The 24530-nt window shown below is 34.5% G+C and overlaps 2 protein-coding genes across 4 annotated transcripts in view; one reads left to right on the top strand and one right to left on the bottom strand.

The window, feature by feature from the left end:
• Positions 1-7530, top strand: part of NetA (Netrin-A) — a 73183-nt gene extending 65653 nt beyond the window's left edge. The window contains exons 5-7 of the mRNA XM_089234040.1: positions 19-87; positions 4095-4283; positions 5946-7530. Of these exons, the coding sequence (XP_089090166.1) occupies positions 19-87; positions 4095-4283; positions 5946-6076 (389 nt within the window). The 3' untranslated portion in view covers positions 6077-7530. The remainder of the gene's footprint in view (positions 1-18; positions 88-4094; positions 4284-5945) is intronic.
• Positions 7531-11598: 4068 nt separating this feature from the next.
• On the bottom strand, positions 11599-24484 carry Syx8 (syntaxin 8). Of its 3 annotated transcripts, none has more exons than XM_089234020.1 (9): positions 24232-24484; positions 21843-21942; positions 19941-20029; positions 16690-16794; positions 16260-16387; positions 15781-15873; positions 14983-15084; positions 13176-13252; positions 11600-11888 (listed from the first exon to the last, which is right to left on the bottom strand). In XM_089234020.1, the coding sequence occupies exons 1-8, from the start codon at positions 24267-24269 to the stop codon at positions 13194-13196; spliced, it is 714 nt and encodes a 237-aa protein (XP_089090146.1). In that variant the 5' UTR covers positions 24270-24484; the 3' UTR covers positions 11600-11888; positions 13176-13193. The 3 variants fall into 3 exon arrangements, with proteins under 3 accessions (XP_089090154.1, XP_089090146.1, XP_089090138.1); XM_089234012.1 differs by having other exon boundaries at positions 13186-13252; positions 24232-24388; XM_089234028.1 differs by lacking the exon at positions 13176-13252 and having other exon boundaries at positions 11599-11888; positions 24232-24388.
• Between the last annotated feature and the right edge of the window lie 46 nt (positions 24485-24530).

The raw sequence follows: 24530 nt of genomic DNA, 5'->3' as shown, positions 1-24530 counted from the left end.
TGTTATTCTTTTCGGCAGATCGATGCAGTGCATGCTCTGCCGCCAAGAAAAAAATCAACGTCAATAAGTACTGTAAACGGGATTATGGTAAGTTCTCACAATGTTATTATGCTGATTCTACATATTTTATATACGTCACACATTCGAATTTCAACATTCATCTCATTCATCTCACAATTATAGAGAAAAAATTTATGTATTTTATTTTATTTCAAATACGGTATTAATAGAAATGTAGCGAGGTTTCGATAGAAAAATATGTCACAAATGTATTCGTATCTGAACAATAAATAACTTATTCAGAACTCCCTATTCGAATAACTGACATTCGGAACGATTTGGAGTATGAAGAAAAAAATTTTTTTTTTATCTGCAAGTTTTATTAGAAAAAGCGATAAAAGAAGATAAATTAATCTCAAAGAATTTCTAGATCTAAGCTAATAGTCTTAATTATTTTTCTCTTCTGTCGTATAAATACTGTGGGGCAAAGGTTGATCTCAACAAAATTCAATCGATAATTACCGAAATTTCATAATTAATGAAAAAATAATAAGTCTCGATAGTTTAGGGGCTCTATTTGACTAAAGGCATGGGTATCATCAATTCCCTCCCCTTTAATGCACAACTGGGTTGCTTTCATGAGTCGTTCATTAGATTTTGACGATGTGACCGATCGATCGATTCGCTTTGATTTTCAGTAAAAACGCGCGCTTAAAACAAACGCGTTGTTTGCTGAATCTTCAACATCCAAGTTCCAGGAGTCATGATAAATCTCAGCGGTAGAATTGATTTTAGGCGTGAAATGTCCTTCGGCAGCAGTTTAGGATTGACGATGGGGGGAGGGGGGATGAAAAAAGAAAGAGTGCCACGAGAGAATATATAAGTATAATGAAAAAGGACGGGCCACACACACACACTGAGGATTTTTCTACGCGGCAGCACTTTTTTTTTTTTTCATTTCTGGCCGTTGGAATACCTTTCCAGGAGACAGGGCAGAAGTGAGAAGAGAGTAGAATTATCCTTCTTAATCCTTCTTTCTTGTTCTACACTCTCAAGAAAAGAATTTACCTTCTTTATACTGTACTAACATTAGGTAAGGCAGGAAGAATACTTATAAGAACCTTGGGGTCCATTAACTCTTGGGCACTTTTTTTATGCTTACGGGACCCAAACCAAGTTCGGCAACTTATCCGCGCGGTTAATCCCGTGGCATCCGACACTTTTTTCCCGTGCTTTCTCGTAGGGGAATGTGAATGCTCGTGTTACAAGCCGTTGAGCATGGGTTATAAGATGGATGTGGTATGAACTTGATTTTTCCCTTGGGTTATCTTAAGCCTCCTCCTTCTTCTTCGAGACTGTTTTGGGCTCTTTTTTTAGTTATCTTCCGCTTCACTGGCGAGTCCCTTAGTATAAGTAGCATTAGGTTCGCACCAGACAGAATTTGGCCGCCTAAGAGATTGACCAAATTTGTCACCAAAAGTTGTTTTTTTTTTCATCCCAGAAAGAAGATGGAAGAGCTCGCTAATGTATGTGGTTATTTATATATAAATATTGTTCAGAGGAATCTCGAATTTGTGTTAGAATGGATAGCTATGTGATATCCTATATTTACTCTTAAATGCTCAATTTTTTTCCGGAGCTGATAATGTTTTTCATAGTTGATGACATATTAAGAGCTGGGAAGATAATTTAAAAAAATCTATTTCGAATTGTAATAAGGACCTACAAAGCCTCAAAAATCATATATAAAATAAATATATTGAAGTAATATTACTTCTCAAAAATATGTAACACTCCTTCTTTGTGATTCAAACTTCAAAGTAGAAAAAAAAGAAATGCAAACAAAAACATTTTAACAAATTAGCGAAATCACAATTACACATGCTCTACAACAAACAAAGAGTTATTGTCGTTAATTGAGACATCTACCAACAAATTCAAAATATATGGAAAAAATACGACCTCATCTTATGTGCAAAGGCAATTCTGAATTTTTATCTTCAAACAGTGTCTGCAGTAATGAACGTTTAAATTAATGAATCTCTCATTTTTTGTACGTATGCAAAGCTACGAACTTAAGTGCTAAGATTTCAAATGTTTCATACGAGAAACTCATTACAAGGCCTGAGAAATGTATATTCAACTGGTTACCAGTTCAATAGCAAACTCAAAACCTTTATGAAGTCTGTCTGACGATGACTGCTAAGACTAAAAACAAATTTGGAAAAGTTTAGTTGTTTTCTTTGCATAACTATTCGCCCTGCAGTGAAACTAACATATCAGAGATTGCACGAAAGGTACCGTAAACAGGGGTCACTTTACACAAAAGAACTTTCACAAGTCAAACTTGTTCTGCTCGGTAGCAGGGAATCGGCGAGCCAGAACTACAAATTACTTCAGGTACCGATAGGTGGAATGAAATCGTGTTTGAGCTTCACTTTCTCACTTCTACAATCAATTTGTTGAGATCAAACCAGAAACCAAGACGTAGCACAGCTTGGATCTTATACCTGTGCAATGAATTCATGGCGCGCATTTGTATACAGGGTGATTACTTAATTCCCCTTGCCGCATTTCACTGGTGAACCGTTGATTTTAGAGGCATACTTCTAATTAGAAAAATTATCCAAATAACTTTTATATAGAACTTAGATACATCATTTATGTTACAAGGTTAGTTACTACAGTAAAATAAAAAAATTTAACTTTTTGTACGGACGCTCTGTTTTCAAAAACCCATTTAAAAAGTTGTTGCTCTGTCTCTCCTAAGGCCAGCAAAGAAAATTCCCCGTTTCCAAGTGCAGTATTCGCTGAGATATTTGGATTCGAAAATCTGAGAAAAGTGGAAAAAGAGATGCGTTTTCCGTTAGTTTATGCTGTTCTTTCTCAACTTCCCTCCGATTTTTCCTGTCAAATATTTCAGTAAATATTGCACTTAGAAACGTGAAATGTTTTTTGTTGGCATCAAGAAAGACAAGACAACAACTTTCTAACTGGGTTTTCGGGCCCACGGGGACTGTATAAAAAGTTAATTTTTTTTATTTTGGTAACTATACAATCCCTTGAAGCATGAATGACATACCTGAGTACTACAAGTTATTTGGATAATTTTTCTAATTGGAAGTATGCCTCTAGGATCAACGGTTCGCCAGTAAAAACGCCATGCTCCCTGTTACCTACGCACCCTGTATATATCACAAGATGTATGCGGCAGAACCACGAGAACCATAATCTATTCATTAAGAGATATCCGCAGCAGAAGGACCACGAGAACCACGCTGCAAGGGGAATTACAAATAAGTAATCTCCCTGCATAACCTATATCTCATGACCTTCTGTCTCATATCATGTTGAGGGAATGCTTGACTGGTGAGGGGGGGGGGGGGGGGCTCAGCCGGCCAAGGTCAGCGACAGAAATTTTTTCCCGACACAACCACGTTCTTCGGGAAACTGTTAAAATCACCTCGGTAATTCGATAACAGAGCCTGGTTGTGTTCGGTTTACCCTGTTTACCCCCGTATGCAGTGGATCAAAGTACTTGTTTTTTCAGGTTTAAAAAATGTTTGATTCTTGTTCGTTCACTAAAATTTAGTTAATTACCTAACTATTTGGAAAATTATTCTTGTGTTTGACTATTTTGTTATGATAAGGGGGTTATGTTCATTCGTGTTTACCATAATATTGTGTTAGATAGTTCAACACATGAAATTACTGTAATACAAATTACCTTTTCTTCAATAGTCTTAGAATCAATATGGATCGATAAACTAACAAAGTAATGAGATTACTTTGAACTGATCCATATACCCATCAATAATGTTTTCAATGCAGTGCAAAGTAACGTATTACCTTTAAGATCAGTAAAAAATAATTAATAATTTCTTAATCAATTTTTATAGAGGAATAATGCCCTTCTTACAACCTCAAGCAATAATTGGCATGCTTACATAAGTAAGATAATGATGCTTAATAATGAAAAAATATATTCACAGTGAAAATTTAAAAATTTTCAAAATTGTCTGCAAAGTAACCCCAGTTTACAGTGTAGAAACTAAAATTGTATCATTTATTTCAATATAAAAACTTATTCGCAGCTATCCAAGCAAGCGTGCTCTCACGAGAGACGAAAAATGATTGGATCAAATTCACTATCCACGTCAGCCAAGTGTATAAGCAAGGGCCCTTCAAACTCCGAAGGGGAACTCAGCTTCTGTGGGTCAGCATGGAGGACCTGGCCTGCAAGTGCCCCAAGATTCGAGTCAAGCAAACGTATCTCATCCTCGGTAAGAAAGCATACGTGATTGAAACTACAGTAAGAGTCTGTTATAACAACAATTCCCAATCACAAGGAAAATTGTCGTTTAACGGACTTCTCGTTATAAAGCGAATTTCCACATTTTGCTCTGTCGAGATATAAAATTATTGAAAATTGTTGCTTTATCTGCATTAAAACGGCTCTTACATCATTTAGAGTAATGAAATGAACAAAACTCTAGTCATGAAATTGATTTTCGGTCTCTCGACAGTTGATTCCGTAAGACATTCGTGCATAGAGCTTCGTATTTAGAGTATTCGCTTGGTAAAAACGATTTACTCCAACAACTTAACAATTAAAAATTCTCAATTATTATATCGCTGTTCGACTCGTCAACATTTTCAACCCTTACAGCGGTAAGAACGAGATATCTCGTCTAACTTAATCCGCTTTATTTTGGCAATCACGAAATATCTCGCTTCCTTAAAAACCCTCCTCTCATTCCGTCAGTGACGAGCCAGGGCAGTATTACTGTTGGCTTCATCTCCGAGCATGTTTTTCATTTCCCCCACCAACCTTCCGATCAACTACCTGTGGACGGAGTCAGCTTTTATTTAAAGTTTGATGACAGTAATGACAGTAGAAAGAGACAGTTTTTTCGATTTTTTCGGGGTAGTATAGGAATATGCGTAAAGAATAAACAGCAGAAAAAAGAGTATTTCTCTTCCATCTGATCATTTTTGGTCGCACCACGGTCATTTTCTGCACACGAGGGCTAATTAGACCGGGACCTACAATTTATTGCCGATTCCGAACGGCTGCCTTTTTTTATGCTTGTTGGTGCACTAACCCCTTGATGTGGGACTCCCTGCGGCAGTAATTTTTTTCTGTTGTCATGTCACCGTTTCTGTTGTACCCTTGTATCAGGAAAGTTTCTGACAAGGACGAACCGGGTATCGAACTCGCGACACCTCTAAACATCCTTTGGTACTTAAGGGAGTATTTATCGACCTGGGCTACCTCACCCCTATTTATCTTCCATGTTATTATTATTCTCGGTTTCGGGGGGGGCGATATGATCGTGCAAAATTGGGGGGGGGGGGAACTCTTCTCTTAAAAATAGGTTACAATTTCTAATGATTTCCACCCTGAGAGTTATGATACGAATCAGGAAAATTTTAAAAACCGCTTAAAGGGTTAAGCTAATCGAAAAGTTTTTTACTCCAATTTTTTCATTCAATCGAAAACATCTGTTACGTAATTCCTGGTCCCGTCGTCTCTTTGTCACTGGAAGAGACGTGTGTGAGTCGAATAAAATAATCACAAATTTCATGTGTATAGAAGGGAAGCCAAAAATAGGAAGGGGAAAGAAAATAAATTGACTTTTCTGAGTTCATTCTTTGTCATACCTCAGAGTAATCGTTACGAGAAGCATGTACCATGATAAGAATCGCTATGTTGAATTCTTGAAAATAGAGGAGGAAGAACTGGTATTTTTAAAAATTTTTTTGACGTTATAGTGAATGCTTCCTAATTTTCCACCTGCTATAACCGAATATTTTTTGCATCTTTAACATTAACTATTTGAAAATCACTCGTTATAAGCCGTTATATCGGACTTCTGATGTATTCAACCGCTTTTGTATGTTTATAATCGCTTGACTTTATCTGGAATCTTATTCCCTCATAGGAAAAGACGATCGACGAGCAGAACGTCCAGGTCTGACAGCAGATGCCAGAAGCATCGTCATCGAATGGAAAGACGAATGGGGTAGGCGTATGCGCAGATATCAGAGACGCCAAAGGAAAGGCAAATGTTAGATATCAGACGTCATCATGAGTTTCGACACTGAAAATTCCATTGAATTCTTAAAATAGAAAAGAAAAAAAGAAGAGAATGAAACACGTGTCGATTCAAAAACGATAAAACACGAGAATCAACCAAGGAAAAAAAAGAAATTTAATAATGATTGATTAATAAAATTTTGAATCGTATTTGGCGATGCACATTTTCGATTTCCACGTGCATTTTTACAAGAGGAAAAAAAATGAAGAAATTTCGAAATGAATCCTCATCCCTCAATTTTTATTTCCCAGGAATATATATTACGTCAGTGTATGTGTGTTTCTTCTTTTTTTTTTTTTGTCCCGTGTATATATACATATTAGTGTTTGTGATATACACATGTATACTGATTTTTAATATTTGTTAAAGCCCCATCTGTTGGTGTGTAAACATTAGGACGAGTAACAGTGGCGTTATGGAATGTCTTGTGCTCGATTCACGTGTAGCTTTGTTTAACCATATTCATCGAATTCATTAATTGTGTTTCTTTTCTTATATTAAAGCCGTATCATCCATCACGTGCCAAAATACTTGTGTTCGGAGAATATTCTAAAAAAGTCAGTTATATAATCCAATTTTCACCCAATTCACATACACACACATTTCCAACTTTTTCATTACCAGAACTTTTAACGAGAATAATGTCATTTACAATGTATGCATGACCTAGCACAAGTCATTCCAAATAGTAACACATAAGCTTCCATGTTATATGTTAGTTTTTAGAAACGGTCGTTCGTGTATTTATATTATATTTTATGTTGCTTTCCATGTGATGAGTTCCGAGTTCCTAATCAATTCGCTCTGCAATGTGTAATATATATTAAAAAAATGTGTTTTTTTCTTTTCTTCTCAGGTGTGTGAATGTGCATAAATTGTAACTCAAATGTGGTAAGCTTCATTTTGCATATGTGCTACAAATGACCTCATCAATTAGATATTCCTATAATATTAATAGCAATAAAAGTTCTGCATTGATGTGCGAGACAAATGAACTCCAGACAAAGAATAAGCACATAACAACTGTGACTAACAAATTGACCTGGAGAGCTTCATTGGATTTCTAGTCAGTTAACTCAAATGAGAAAATGAAATACGAATTCACCAATTCGATCAAATAAGAAACAATGAATAAAATTACCATTTCCCAGACAAGCTTTATGGTAAAATCATTTGACCAGAAGCTTACCACATAGGCTATTAGCACGTACTCTGACAGTAAGTCGTGTTCCCCCACCCCATAAATATTCTAGGAAAAAAAAAAAGTAGTATTCTCTCTCTCTCTATCTTACAAAAAGTTTTATCCCAAAATTTCCCCAAATGTATTGTGTGTATATGTTGTAAAAGGATGTATTTGCAATTTTATTGCTCGATATGAAGACTTCCTTATGTAATGAGAATGTTGCTGATTAAAAAAAAGTACAATGTGTTTCAAGATTTTCATTTCTTCCAAGCACATACGTAGATATTAATTTCCACAGGACCCGCTTATAACAACAAAGTCGAAAAAAAACAACAAAAATATTCGTTACATGCAAACATCGTTATAAGCGAAATAAGCATAGATAAGCAATACAAAATTTACGAGAAATGGAAAACTTTTTTACATGTGAAAATTCGTAATACCCGTACTCGTTATAAGTGAGTTCGACTGCGTGCGTATGTATATATATATCATAGCAGAGTGAATTATACTATATCATATATCAGATTTTTAGTTCACACACTATCAGCGCCAAAGGTAGCTATATTGTGATATATAAAATGACGAAGTAGGTACAAAAAAGTCATTAGCAACTGCTGAGAGAAAATCAACCAAAATAAATTTATAATGAAAAATATTAAGTGATGTGGATTGAATATTCGAAGCCGTTTCTGAGTTCTTTGTCGATGGGGGTGGGGGAGGGGGACACCACAGAGACTAGCCGAAAATACAAAACGTTTCTGATAGTACTTAAGCTAAGCCAAAACTGAAGTACTAGTCCCCCTACGTTTTGCTATGCCGCAAATCAGAAGCCCAACAAACAAAAATCAATTTTGACAGACGGCAATACACAATCCCAAATACAAAAACCAATCAAACAATTAACATCACATAAACTGTGTTTAAGAGATGCAGAAAAAAATAAGTGCGTGCGTGTGCATAACCACGTGCCATAAAACCTTGTCTTGTTGTTTCACTTACAAACACTCAAGTAATACCCCGTATAACTCCTTAATTATATTGATTCACAGAAAAAATAATTATACAAGGCTTTTGAAATTTTTTTGAACATTCATTCAGAGTATCGAATGGAATTTTTTGACTCATAATAACAGAATCATTGCCTTAAAAATGGCATCTTTCAGTCTTTCAGATGAATGTAATTTCTTTGTTCATGAACAGGACAATATTGCATGGCTAGCTAATTGATCTGTCTCACTCTTTGTGCCATCTTTCTGTGGGTTATCTTGGAATTAAACTGTTCAATGGTAACACAAAAACATTTGAAGAATTTAAACCATAAATGGCAGAAAAGTTATGGATATAGTTTGAAAACGGGGGGGGGGGAGAGAACCCAGTGTATTTTTTCCCCTCTTTTTTATGTCAAATGCCTGGCTACTGGTCATTCAAACCATTGAAATCAAGAGAAGAGATAAGAGATAAGTCTGTGGTACATAAGAACTGGTCTCCCATTTGGAAAAGTCTCTCCACGGAGAACTGGCAGACCTTCATCAACACGATACTTACTTAACACGGGAATCTGCATTTTTCATTTTAAAAATATGTAAGACAGATGGCAGCACCACTTTGATCACGAAACACTCATAACCCTGACGAAAAAACGTAAACTCCCCTCAGAAGGGGAAAAAAATCTGAACCCCCCCCCCCCACCCCGAGAAAATTCAGCGTACGCTTATGCACTCAGAACACATGGGTCCAGCCTTTACTATAATTCGTTACAAATTCCCCAGAGGAACGTTTACAAGGTGCATAAACAGTTAAGTAGTAGATTTATATTAACTATTACTAAACCATGCATGCACCTCGTCAACATTCGTCTATGGAATTTCTAACGAATTGGTATCTGTTGGAAAAAATGCGTGTAAGTGTGGTGAACTTGACGTTAAATTTGTTGCAGTGTAATGCTTGTTATGTGTATAGTGCTGCCATCAATTTTTCTAACTATGAATGAAGTGCAATGATTGAATAATTGCACCGTTGTAGAACTGTTGCTCTCTGTGACGAGACTTTTTCAAGGGGAAATCGGCTCGTATTCGTGCATCGCCGTTGGGAACCACAGAAAACCAACTTCAGCCGACCACTAGTATGGCGACGGTTGTCCACGAGTTCCAACCCGAGTCCGTCACTATGACCATTCGACCATCACAGTGGTGACTTATATTTACTAAACAAGCACCACCACATGGGGCCTATCACATTACATGCATATCAGTGTTTCCCAAAGTGGGCAATATCACCCCTTGATGGGTGATATGGTCCGCGACGATGGCGCAGGTAGACTTGATAATTCAATTCTAACTGGATAGAAAATTAATCAATTGTTGTAATTGATATACTAATAGAGGATTAGTATATGGATTCACAAATAAAAATTGTACCTTCATACTTAGGTTCATTTTACATCGTAACGGAAAAAAGCGGGAAATTGCGATCATAAATAAGGGATATAACTAATTTGCAGCCCAAAAATGCAATTTGACAAATTTGCTAATTCCTGTAAAAAAGGGGTGAAGAGATAAAAGGTTACTACAAATCGCAGTAAGCAAAAATTTGACGAAAAAAACCCATTCAAATGACCCGATTACTGTAAAATACGGGATGTCGTCAATTGTCTTGAAAAACGTTGCCATAAGTCAGCAAAATCCCCAATCTAGTTAAAATTGCCGATAAACCGTTTAACTTGACGATGTGAAGTGAATATTTGTATTTATACCCAAAATTATTATAACGTATAAAAACGCTGTTTATTAACGATTTTAGTGAACACTATAAATTTAAATAAACATTGAAAAAACGGGACAAATGTATAAAAAGAAATACAGAAATGCCCCGTGATACGGGACGCAAGTGGTCCGTTGAATTTTTTCAGACATTTTACTGGTATTTTGGGTTCAGAAAGGTTGGAAAACACTGATATACAGGATACATTTGAAAAACTTCCACAGCAAAGGTTCTGTGAATCTAAAAAAAATACTGAAAAAAAAAAAAAAATATATATATATATATATAGTGAAACCTCGCTACAACGATAAATCTCTATACAACAATTTTTTTTCGAATTGTGTTTGGAATTGCCTGTAGTCTAATGTTAAACTCCTCTCGATACAACGATATCCTTCACCACGATAAATCCCTCTATAACGATATTTTTTTAGACTTTTTAAAAACAGCAACAACATTTTAAATTAATTTGCTCAAAATTGTTTTGAATTTGAATTTAACTTCGTCACTTGTTTTCGTTCTTCTGAATGAGTCTTATTACATCGGTATTTTGCTCCACAAGATAACCGAAAACACTAAAGAAGTAATTGGTATCGCTACTTTCTGTGTATGACACAACAGTACAACGCAGTAAACAGCTTTACGGAAGCAATGCACCAAAGGGAATTTTATTAATGAACGAATCAATTACAATTTTTCGAGGCGTAAAATTACGTAAAAGCACCATTTTCTAGTGGTACTAACAGTGCCAATTTCGAATAGATGACAACAGCATAAATTTGGTGGCACGTGATTAAAATGTTACCCCTTGCCATAAATATAATCCATCTACAACTATGTGTTTTCTTGGTCTGCAGAGTTTCATTATATAGAGATTTCACTGCATATATATAAATCATGTTCAATACTCTTGATGAATTTTCAGTGAAATTTTGAAAGCATACGTATATATTTTTTTTCCTGAACCTTCAATACTGGAAAACTATCCCATCCTACAGTTTTCTTACACCGATTTCTTCCAGATCACATTGTTCAAAAACTGCTCTCATTACAGGTTTGGCTTGTGTGTTTCTAGCTTTATAAAAAAAATTATACGACTTTATTATACAAAGAAAAATTACAGAAGTTTATAGCTCTGAAACCATTCGGTGAAACTAGCACTCAGAAATACTCTAAGTACATGAATAGAATACTACAAATATAGTGACTTTTTACTTAAAAAACATCCACTACCACATACCTCAAGTGAGGAGTCATTTTAGGAGTAAGACATGGGTAAATCCATTAAATACCTGTACAGTTCACAGATTTCCTCATACAAATTGAAATTTTTCTCTCATTGCAAGTCCTCAGCTAAGAAATTACATTCTTATTAATAAAATAACTTGAATAATTATCAAATACCTAATGCCTCAATGGAAAACTGTTGTTGCGTATAGATATAATATTTAAAAAATAGACTAATTGAGCAGTTTAAGCTGATTCTCTGACAGCTGATGAAAATTGATTGTAATCCAGATATTTTTCATTCAGTAACACTACCAATAAATTACTGCCACAGAAATACTGAAATTTTATTAAAATTTATACATTATATTTTGTATAAAAATTACTTTACACAACAGATACATCGATGCAACTTTTCTTCCATAAAATATCATGTAAGCATAATATTTTCAAGTATGTTTCATATCAGAGATAAAAAAAAAGAACTTGAGAAAATATATATTCTTTATCTGTATTTACAATAAAAGAAGAGACCATTAGTGACACAGTTCAACTTCAACACTAAACGCCCTCAGCGATTCATGAATCCCTTTTTCAAATCACTTTCATGAAACCTATTAAAGATTATTATTTTTTAATTATCAAGCAACAATATGAAAATATCATGCAAAAATTATTGCAAGATTTACAAGTAGATAGTCATAACTCAATTTGACTTATCTCAGCTACAATAATTTCAGAATCACAAAAAAAATAAATTTATTAAACTTGGTTTAACATGCATTACAAAGAAACAATTTGTAAACATTAACTGGAAATTTTTCATATCAATAATAGACTTCTTTTCTAAATCTCCAAGCTAATTATATGAAGGAGAAATTAAGAAATATAGTTTAAGTTTGTTGTAACGACCCCTCTCCTTTTTTCCGAAAACAGACATTATATTGGGAGGTCATTATGTCGAATGTCTGAAAAAAAATTCTTCTAAAGAGAATTCATATTTGGGCAGAAAAAAATAGATATATTATTCATTTTGTTATAATGTAAGCAGTTGCAATAAAAATGGATCAGATTAAAAAATAACAATAAAATTGTAATAATTAATTACATGCACACACTAATGTAACTAATATATCAAAGGTCAAGATGAAACCAAATTTTTTGAAATGAAAAAACAACAGATTTTGTAAATTTTTTGACAAAAAAGAGCCGTAGCAGAGCTGAGTTTGGATGTTGTATTGGATGGAATAGTATTTGTAGGTGTCATTGGGCAATATTGGGCAACTTCCCCCCAGAAATGTCTGAAAATTATATATATGGAACATTGCTCGAGTCTCTTGTTCTATTAGTTTGGTCCCTCCCCTCGAAAAAAATGGTTCCCCCCTCCAAAAGAAGTTTTTGGATAGTCCCAATATTAGATGAAAAACAATAATCAGTCTTTATAACAAGCATCAACAGTATTAATCTAATGATTAGGACTTGATTGGAAAATGTGTGACACACATCTCACAATTGAAACATTAGTTCGCCTCACACAGCATAAAATATTTACAAAAACATATATTAAAACTTCATTCAACCCTTTGGCTGCACAAATAGTTAGAACTATGAATTTCTGTATGCATATATAAAGAAAAAAACATTCTCCTTTTTTTCCTCCTTTGTATCACAAATGAACATGCTGCTATGCTCACCAATTATAGATGAAGGGAGCAGTTTCGGTTAAACAAGAGTAACATGAAAACATGTATTAGATGAATTCAACTTAATGGGAAAAAATAATGTTTATCTTTTTGTAATGAAAATAAATGATCAATAACAAAAAAATGTATTCATCATCTCAAAAAAAAAGAAAAGAAAAAATGCCTTAATTTCAAACTAGCGACAGAGGACAAATATACCTTGACTTACATCAGGAGCTACACAAGAGAAACAGTAACAATGGCAATGAACAATAACAATATCACCACCCAATACCCTAGAAAAAGAAGAAAACAAGTGGAATCAAATGCGAGACAGCAAAGAAAAAAAAACTACAATGAAAAAATAAATAGATTAATGGATTCACCATAATTAGAAAAAAAGTTTCATGACATCATTGACTTGAAAGCATACAACAGTAAAATGTATAAAATTTCTTAACAGATTCCAGAAATGTATTCAAACCGGGCAACGACTAGATACTTGGTTAGTTAGTTAGTCTGTTCTTTTCACAAACAAAAGACTTTCAGCACAATATTTACATAACATGAAAATTAAGACATTTGTAATTTTCACTTCAAAATATTGAAGACAAGTGGCAGCACTAGTACGATATAAAATAAGCATAAAACTATAAAAACACAGATACCTTAGGGCCACACAACACGTTCGTGGATTTACCAATTTATTAGAAATTTCCCGGTGTGTATGTATGGTTAAGTAATAGTAGATACTTGGTCAGAACAAAGGGAAACACATTTTAGCATCCCTATGTAATGCCTTTTTTCTTTCAAATCGTGCACAACTCCAGACTATCGCTATGGCCAATTTACTACAGATTAAGTTGTATTGGAAGTATGTGTGTGGGTACCAAGCAGTCTGAGTAAATATGACCTATTACTTGTTCATAACCTATGTAATGCTGAAGTAGTTTAAGGGTGAATTTTCTACCCACTCTGGTCTAGTACACAGGGCAACAAACCCTCAAGCTCCCTCCAATTTGCATTTCTGTACTCAAGCGACTAAATATTCGATAAATTATAACCAATCTGATGAGGGGAGAGAAAACTATTAGCTTGCATATTGTCAGATGGGCACAGATTGTCAGTTAATGGGGCACTATTTCTTAAATTAAAAGTATTCTAGAGTTACAAACATTTGTGAGGGCAATGGTCAATATTGCCATATGGCAATGTGATCAGGTTCCAAAGTCATAAATAAGCATGATTACACAACAGAAATCTCCTAGGTAAGGCTAAAGCTGAGCACCCGCATGTCTAAAACACTTCTGGTGCTCTTGATTTGCCTAAAGAATTTGTTCACGTCACGAACTGGTAGATCAAATGGCAAACCATTTCAGTAATGTTCGTGAATAACTTAATACTCTGTTTTCAACTCTCTTTTATCACTCAAGTTTTTGAATGAATAGAGACCAGACCATAGTGTGCCCTCTCAGGGGCCTCTGGCAGACTTTTCCTAGGGGCCCCTTCTTGAAAGGCTTATTATTAGGCAAAACAAATGTAAAATTTTATGGGGCCCCCATTCGGCTCGGGACAGTGCTCTAGTTTAGTTATGGCCCTGATAGAGACTGTCACTATTTTTCATATTCAATCAATTTTCATCAAACAATGTTTCAATTGGTTTCGCAGCATGCTGTCAACAAATGTGTGTTAAATACTGAAATCTCTATTTTCAGTTCGCTGAGCGGATAAATTTTGGACTGAAATTTTTTTTATCCATACATGCTAAAGAAAATTATATCAAGGAATCCATATGAAAAATATTAGGATTTGTCAAAAAATTATTACCTAGGATTTTTAGACAATGAAAACAAATGGGCAATAGAAAATAGCATATATATTATAAATGTTACACACACACACACACATTTTAAAAATCAAAACTTAGATAAATGCCTATAGCAGAAACCAATGAAAAAAACTAAGAAAACAGGTCACTTATTAACTATCGTTACATAAAATTGATAAGTCTATTCGCAAAACTTACAGCAAGTGTCGCTGGTCCTATCTACAATAGTGACATGCCTTGTTTCTCTAATTAAACGTTCTCTTGTTCTGTCAGCATGGTCTGTTATATCCTCAATGATTTCTGAAACCAATGAACCAGTTATGCTAAGTATTTTTTAAAGCACAATAAACAATCTAGTTTACGATAAAAAGTAAAGAAATAATTAAAATTTTACTATAATTCAATCACACGTTTTTGCACTTCGCAGTGAACTTTAAACATGAAGTTTTTTTTCGTGATACGTATATGCTTCCATATTGGATTGCTGCATTTTGGTTATATATATTTAACGTCCATATTTTCTGGGCATCTTTTTTCAGCCACCTCGTTGGGCATTTTGCCTGTTGCTGTGTTTGTATTTGTATCACACAGACCTTAGAAAATTATTTAATTCATTCATATATGTGTCTATATATCTTATTACATGGTAACTAGGACAATACACTTAACACACATTCTGGCATATGCCAATTCATTGGAAATTCTACAGAGGAAAGTGTATGAGGTACATGTACAGTGAAGTAATAGTAGTAGTCGATTGCAACCCCATGGCCATGAGTAGTTTCTAGTTATCTAGTTGCTCATGAAAATTTAAGCATTAGCTAAATTAAATGAAATTTGTCCTTAATACTGCAAATTTCGATAAATTCACTGCTCAATTTTAAAACCATGAAAAAGCCATTTCATGCTGATTGAAGCACATCAACCAACATTTTTCTTTTTCATAGTAATTTTTCCCCAAGACAAGTTAATGATTTCATTGAAATGAATGCTTACCAGTATGAAGATCAAGTTCTTGCCCAATATTCTGAGCCATTTTCTTTTGACGCACAATCACATCATGCAATGTACCAAGGCCCCTGTCTTGTTCTGAAAATTTAATAATATTTTTTAAGAATTTTTGATAATGTATCAACTCATTTTTCCTATAAAAATTATAGATATAATAAAAGTAATAATTTATTAACTAAAATCTAAACCTATGTAAAATAACATTGGATTTAATTAGAAAATTTTGATGCTATTGATAATTTTTTTTAATTTTTTCAATCAATGTTCTCAGACTATAAAAAAATGAATTGAATTTCTCATAACAAAAACATAATTCTTTAAGAGAAAATATTTTTTTAAATAAATTTTATTTTCCTAAGAGAAGATTATAGATAGCAGCAGACAAGCTAGTCTCTTGAATGATTTGAAAACTTTTAAAAGCATACATTATAAATCATATTGTTGAAATAAAAATATATTGTTACCATCAATGGTCTGCAACTGTCTTTGTTTCAATTCATCAATGCTCAGATCTCTTGTTTCATCAGTTTCTGCTACGCCCCAGATATCTACTAGCTGCGAACTGCGACCTGCAGCAAACAGCTCATTGTTTCTATAATCATAAAGTCATTTGAATGAGTCTGTGTGACTTTTCAGAAATTAAAACAAATAAACCGAAAATAACTAGGACGCAAAGCTAAACGTTTTCATTTTTCTATTTTTGACCCTTAAGTAACAGATAAAAAAAAGATGGGTGAATTACTTTCAAATTCATATGTATCAAGAATAGATCAAGTTAAATTAGTGGAAATAAGGTCATTTAAATTATTTTGTTTTAAACCCATGTAGACTCATGAAAATTTCAACAATTCCATGATCAAATGAAATTGAGGTCAATATCAGAATAAGAAATACCTTTCTGATGATTCATCTCTTGGATTACAGATTTCGTCAATTTGCAATTTCTTGGTCCATAAACGATCCAACATTCTTTCCCTCCTTTCGAATTCACCTTCTAATCTATGTAAAGCTAAAGATATAGCTAACACGAATTCAGATTTAAAAAAAAAAATTCTACCTCATAAACATGCAATAATTATCAGATATGCACATTCCAAGGGTTTGCTATGAAAAAGGAGATACAGTGAAATCCCCCGTAATGGTCACTTTTAAGCAATGATAACTTCAGAATAGTCACATTTTCTTCAAACAGAACACATCACATCCTATTGCATTAATATTAAGGTCAACCTCTAGACAAGGATTTCCAAATAATGGCCACTTTTGGACATGAAAATTAAGGAAAAATGATGCATATCATGATAGATAGTGATAGGAACCGAGAGACATTCAGGCTCTGTCACACTCAGTGATATAAATACATTTTCCCAGGGCACTCAGGTACCTCCAGGGAACCTAACCATTTATGAAGCTTGAACAAGATATATATATATACATACGTGGGCAGGTGAAATTATTCACATCGCCAGTAAACAAGTATAAAATTTATAATCTAAAAATGATGGAGGTAAATAAATAAAAGTTATAAATCAAGTACTTTGAAAATATTATCATCTTCTCTTCAGGGATTTTCATTGATTGATAGTAACTGATTCAATCTGTTACTATTCTGGGTTGATCCAATGATCCAACTGCTGCCCTGCATAGTTTGATTCTGTCCAAAAGACATTCGTCAGACTCAACAATTGCTACCTGTAATCAGCTTCAGGTAAGCCAGCGTGGACCATATCAATTCTTGACAACTCTGGCTCTTCCTCTTTAAACAGATGTATGAGGTCGCGGTCCAGGTGTACTTGATATCTTATTCTAGTATATCTTCTAACAGGCATGAGTGGCTATGGTTCAGGTTCCGGGAGCTGTAGCTCTGGTATTTTCAGGGTGCTACTCCAGAAAACAGACAATTTTACCTTTTGAACTCAAACAACTTTTTGACTACATCTTGGCTAATGCTTGCCAAGGACTGATCAATCTGAGAAACTGCAAAGTTAGTAAATTTCTGTCCTGGTGCTAGGAAATGGAATCATATATTTTTTTGCTATTTTTTTCTTTACTTTTAATTTGAAATTTATCTTCTCACCGTCTATCATTTCGTTAGCATCTTCTTGACATTTCAAACGATGATTCTTTTCATTGCTTTCTTTTTTTATCAGTTCGAAAGTTTTCTTATGTTACAGAAATCAGTAGAATCATGGTGAAATATTTTCATTAATGACTTCGCTTCAGGATACACTAAGTCAAGGTATTTGCAGATGTTCAGCTGGCTCTTTGTAAAGTGGAAGGCTGTTGTCTTGAGGCATAGAGTAGTGTAGTGAAGAGGCATGCCTGTGGCTGAACGTGCATGTTTATCACTGGGGATTAGTGCATATACTGCATATCATGTGAAAAATAGCCCTCAAGATTTGAACAGGAGTTTTTCTTCCTTAAACCATGTAAACATAAAATAAGTAAACCTATAGATTTTTCCTTACATTAGTGGTTCTCAAAATGCAGTTCACAGACCCCAGAGTTCAGAGCTAGCGGGTGCTGAAGATGTGTTTCAGAGAAGAACAAAGCAGAAAATTAGGATGAAAATATAAATCCCAGGAAGTCATAGGTTTCTATGCTGTTCAACCAAGGGTGCTCGGGTAAGCACCAACCAAACATTTTGCATGGGATAACAACATAAAATAACTAATTGTATCTGACGATTTTGATCTCTTAAAAACTGCATGTCCATAGATACAAGGACTTACAGCACAGAACTACACATTTTTCTTCATGAAATTGCCACATTTTTTTGGCCAAAACTAGTTGCATTTTGTATCCAGAATGAAATCAACTGCAAAAAAGTGTCAGATCGCAAATTAAAGGTTTTTATGCAAAATAAATTTCATGCTACAAAACAGTTTCTTTCAATTAGTTACATTATGGATAGTTTAAATTTTATGTGCAATCAAAAATCTTAGTTTTTTAGGAATACTGAACCCTTTAACAATGGCAACTTTCCAATAACTGCCATATTTTCTTGGTCTCATTAGTGGCCGTTGTTGGGAGGTTTCACTGTGTAGCTCAATTTTTCTTTTTAATAAATTCAATTATATATCCTATCATGTGCAAAAAAATCTTCTTTGGATTGAAACAAAAATCATGTAGAGCCAAGTTCTAATATTTACTGTAGATACAACAGGTAGCTGAAAAAAAAACTAACACAGAATGCTAGGCTCTAACTGGAACTGTCATATGGCGGTATATGACAGGTGTTGGTGCGCAGTAAAGGAGGCTGTAACTGGAATTTTTGCAGTCCCAGCGAATTTGAAATTGATAATTTTATAATGGTGCTCTTTGTTCCCACCTAAATTTTGCTACCTAGAGAAGTTGTCCCCCCCCCCCCCAGTTCCAGTCCTGTAGAAGAATGTCATATATATCCAAGTCAAGAAGGAAGCAGGTCCTGGAGCTGATTCCTTCTTAGTGTGGCAGCATGCTGTTTTTCATTACCACTAAAAGGCTGCCAAGTAGGAGGATGTGATAGAATTTTATGGCGATATGACAGAGTTGGTATGCGGTGAAAGAAAGATAAAACTAACTCAAAATGAAAAACACTACTTTGGAACTGTTGTAAGAATTTAAAAGTTTAACCATGAATCAAAGGATTTGATTTAATTGAGTGATTAAATAACCATAATTTAAATTAAAATATGTTTTTAAAATACATGTTCAATATAGGCCTACAGTAAAACCTGTCCAAAACAGACACTTTACAAGATGGAAACCTTTCTTGAGCAAAATCAAAAGATAGCCCCTTAGATGATTAGTACTTTTTATAAAAGGGAGACTTGTTTAAATTGGAAAAATTATAATTTACCCAATTCAGAAAGGAATCATGAGAGAAGACCGAATTTCAGAGAGATTTCACAGTAGTAATTTTGATTCACAGATTTAATGTAATCAAATTCATGAATGTGACATGCTGGATACCCCTACTGAAACTGAAGAAAATTCAAGCCTTAAAAAAATACTTTTACTGTTAATGGAAAAGCCCCAGTTAAAAATGCAAAGAAACACATCTGTGTAACAAAACAAATATGATAAACATCATCTAGCGATCCCAAGATACATTTTCCTGTAAGCTCATACATGCAAACTACATAGAATCATGGAAAGGATACAAATCACTTTGCGATGCGAAAAGTTTCTCAATAAGCTTTTCTCTATCATCAGAAAACTTTTTGATCAGTTGCTTTGCTTTGAGATTTGCCTGTAATAATGCAAAATAATGAATACTTTGTTATTAACTCATAACCATTTCCCTCATGTCATTACCTTTATCTCATACATAACCAAATAGCCCATGCTATTTATGAAATTGCAACCCTTTCAATTTTAAGGTAATTACCATATTTTTTCATTAAAACCACATTTTATATAGATTACAATACTACTAAACTAGCGGTTCACCACCTTTTTTACTCACAGTCGCAGAGTCCTTTTCAGTATGTAATTCCTATGGCGAAGCCCCCCGTAGGCCTTTTTTTAAAGTTATTTTATTTCCTCAAGCGGCTGTAGATCCCTGGAAAATGCACATACAGCAACAGTTGAAACCTTCTGTACTAGACAAAATCGCCAAGCATTTAGGTAGAGTTTAATTTAAGCACAATATCAATGCCCTCATAAAGTTTCGACCAATTTCCACTATAAAATACATTCAAAAACAATTTCAGATACTGAACCCATAAGTACCAAATTTTAGTGTGTATAAGGAACACCCTGAGTTTTCAGGTTTGAAATTTCGAAAAATGGTGGAAAATATGTATCTATAATACTATCCGTGAATAAGGAACCCCCTCTTTTTGGGATCCAATTTCTGGCACAAAAGGGATTTCTTATACACGTTTAAATACACTAAGTGTTCTCTTTATAGAATTAATAAAGAGATAATTCTATGATAAATTTGGATTTTTATTCCTTTTTTATATTTCAATCAACAGCATGTAAAATTTGAATTCGCAAAAATATCAAAAATCAAAATTTTTCAAAATTTATACCAGACCAATTTTTTTCTCTTTTAAATCACAGACCATCTCCATATTCATCATAAAATTTACAATACAGAAAATTTGTTGTAAAGCAATAAATTTTATATATAGGGTAAATTTAAAAAAGTGTGAGCATATTATTCTAATGCAAATTTCTTTAGATCAAAAAGTTCATTGCATAGTGACTTTGCTGTATATGTGGTAGACTCTCACTAGTCTGGCATATCAGACAAGGGCGTGCAGAATTAATAAAATTGCTGGGTTACTGGAAGTCAATTTAAAAAACCCATTTTAATAATATAAACTTTTGCACAAAAGCATGCAGTGACATTTTTCCTCTCCCATAGGAAGGGGCTAAAATCAGCTTGAAAAACCTCTGAATTACTGGACGAGATAGACATGGCCAGATTATCGACAGTCTACTCTATATATACATATATATAGTATATATAACTCTTTCGGACCCTGATGCTATAAATGTGTGGGTTGCTTTTCTCACTGCAAAATTTATTCTTTTGACCTCAGGAAGTTAAGCCCAGACTTAAAGGATTCTATAAGTTTTGAATTAGAAATTAGGTGAATATGAACTTCAGGGGGCTATCATCAGAGGACAACACTTGAAGTTGAACTTTCAGGGGGTTTTTTAAGATGCCTTCTAGGAGAAAGTGCCTCTGGGAGAAAAGTGATTTACTACATAAAATTTAGCAATAAAATTTTGGAAAAAATTGTATGTGAAAATGAATATACTCTGCATCATTTTTGCTGAAAAATTTGAATGAAGTAAATTATTTTTTCACAAAAAAAAATTGAAAAAAAAATTGCAGACCTTCATGTTTTTAATGCATTTCTCAAGTATCAAAAATGCAAAACATTCTGAAAATTCCGAAAAATGAATGCTCGGGTCGGAAAGTGATGCAGTATTTATATTTGTACATTTGTTCTTGAATTTGTTTAAAAATGCACCCACTTAAAAGACTTATGTATAAAAGAGAAGTAAAATTAATATTAAGTGGAAAACAATATAGAAATTGTTACCTGAGTGTATCCTCTGCTATGCTTCTGTTGCTGATTCCTAGTAGCAAGGGTTTGCATGATCTCACTCCCTAAGGCATCGCAAGCTTCATAATTTGATAACCTGTGAGAATATTTTCAAATCTAATTAGAAAATAAAATTGTTTTATCTTTTCCTGAAGATTATCTTTAATGAATTTTGCTAAATATAGTAAAACCCTGTTAACTCATACCCCCTCTAACTCGGATCTCCGGTTAACCCGGACATAAAATGGGAAAGAAATAGTATTTCAATTATTTTTTTTAAGCTGAGAAGCAATCTTTGAATTCCCATAATAAACTTTTTTTATTACTATCACAATAACAAGGAAAGCCTAACATATAACAGGAGGGAGGGGGTGAAGTTCACTGATTTCTTGAAGCTTAAAGAGTGATAAATAAATGCTTTGTGTGGCTAACTATTAGAAAGTCGTCTATTATCTGAAGTAGCTTGACCTCACACCACCACAAAAATCAGTGTATGCACATGTATGTCTGTAAGAGATAAGTTTCTTCTTAGAACAACTAATGGTCCATTTTAAAAGCCAGGTGGAGACAGCACCAGCCGAACTTATGCTGGAGTAGATATGTGATCGTGCGGCTTGCAAGCAGTTGAAAAGTTACAAAAGTTGCATGCCTGGTGAAAAGTTTTACATGCAGAGGAATTGGTGTAGGAGGTTCATGTGCGGTCGAGAAGTAGTAGTATCAGGGATCTACTTGAAAAACCTTAAATTAAAGGTGCTCAACCTTTAGGAGAGTGCAGGCCAATTCATTGGTTTGGAAACGTGGTGTTTCCAAACCAATGAATTGGCCTGCAAGGGTGGGCCACTTAAGTGATGTTTCTGTGCTATGGGCCACTTAAGTAATCTGTTTCTGTGCTGTGGGCTGCTTGAGTGTTTGGTAAATGCTCTGCAGGCCACTTAAGTGATCTTAAACTTTGCAGCGGGCTGCTTGAGTGATGATCTGGAACAGTGTTGCTGGTTACTCAAGTGATCTAGAAATATGCTTGAATGATCTGTAAATGTGCTGCAGGCCACTTAAGTAATTTGAAACTGTACCGCAGGTCACTTAAGTGACCTGTAAATATGCCGTGGGCTGCTTGACTCAGGTGAAATGTTGTTGTGGATTACTCAAATCATCTGTAAATATGCCAAGGATCATTTGAGTGATCTGTGACTCCCCCAAAGCAGAATAATCTGCGCCGTACGTCACAGAACAACCAATGCTAATAAAGGCAGAACTACCTGGAAGAATTTTAAGAAAAATACAGAAAACACTACACTAGCATGAGAATTTTTACTGCAGAACATTTTCAGTCACTCGAGAGCTCGTTGCAGAACAATGCTGCTTCAGGGTGTGACTCTGCAGCGGGTCACTTCAGTGATCTGTAAATCCCCAAAGCAGAATTATTGTTCTGCAACGAGCCCTCTGCTGACTGGAAATGTTCTGCAGTAAAAATCCTTATAATAGTGTTTCCTGCACTTTTCTTAAAGTTTTTCCAGATTGTTCTGCAGTAGCACACTGGATGTTGTGCAACGTATGCCAAAGATTTTGGCATATTCTCCTTTGGGGCTGTAAATGTGTTGCGGGACACAAGAGATCTGTAAATGTCCCACTTTGGTTTGAGGTCACAGGCTACATCAGATGACTCTGAGGGCCATGGGTTCAGCCTGCACTGCCTTAAGAGATATCCATATTCTAGCCCTTTCAGACACGTTGCACACAAACTTGAGGGCTGTTTTCTCTCATTATAAATATTCTTCTTCTAACCCTAGGGAGTTAAACCTCTGACTTCAAGGATTGTGGCTGGTTTATCATTGAAGTCTGGGCTCTGAACTCTCAGAGGTTGAAAAAAAATATCTACAGTGAGATAAAGCAGTTCCCCACAATTATGTATGCTGGGTTTGAAAGGACTAAGAGTTTCTTAAAATAATATCCACGTTATAGAGCACCCCCAGCTTTTTACCCAATTCCATGGCCCCACAAGGGTGGGGCTTGTGGGACAATTCTCATTTTTTTTCATACTATAAATTCACTATAGAGGGACCCACTGACGGGCCCCTTCAGGATGTGTGGGCCATGTGCCAAAGTCCTGACTAAATATATTTCTTCTATAATTCAGTATTCACCCTTTTTCTCACAAAACGCCTAAAAATGTCTCAAGCAGTCACTTTCGTGAAACGCTGCTCACTACTCGCCTTTAGGAGAGACGATTTCTACCTCAAAAAAGTTAAAGAAAAATCACTTTTTAAAATGAATTTCCAAGCATTTCTTGAACGGATTGTAATTTAAGGAGAAAAAATAACGCTTTTTTAGGAAGTTATAGAGATAATGGTCATTAGATAAGCGAGAATTATCAAATGGGCATATTTACCATGAATCACCACTACTGAATGATCTTGAAGGATCCATGGTTAAAATATCAATACGAAAACACCTCAATCAACCAAATGTGAAAAGTAATGAATATCTAGTCATATGAGAAGTAAACATTAGAAATAAGACAGCTCAGTTCACAATGTCAAGGAGAAATAAACAGTTAAAAACATGCACAGTTTGTGTTTTGAAAATTTCCACAGAAAAGTGGATAACGAGAAATCCACCAACAATTACACACAGATTAAAACATATTTTCACAAACTATCGGCATCTAAATCAAAGCGAGACGTGCGT

The sequence above is a fragment of the Pholcus phalangioides genome, unplaced genomic scaffold (assembly GCF_987345545.1).
Source record: "Pholcus phalangioides strain wild (caught in Gottingen) unplaced genomic scaffold, Ppha-v1.0 ptg000001l_1, whole genome shotgun sequence".
In the NCBI taxonomy this organism is placed as follows: Eukaryota; Metazoa; Arthropoda; class Arachnida; order Araneae; family Pholcidae; genus Pholcus; species Pholcus phalangioides.
Note: the sequence above shows the minus strand (reverse complement) of the source record. Positions and strands in the feature narration are given on the sequence as shown.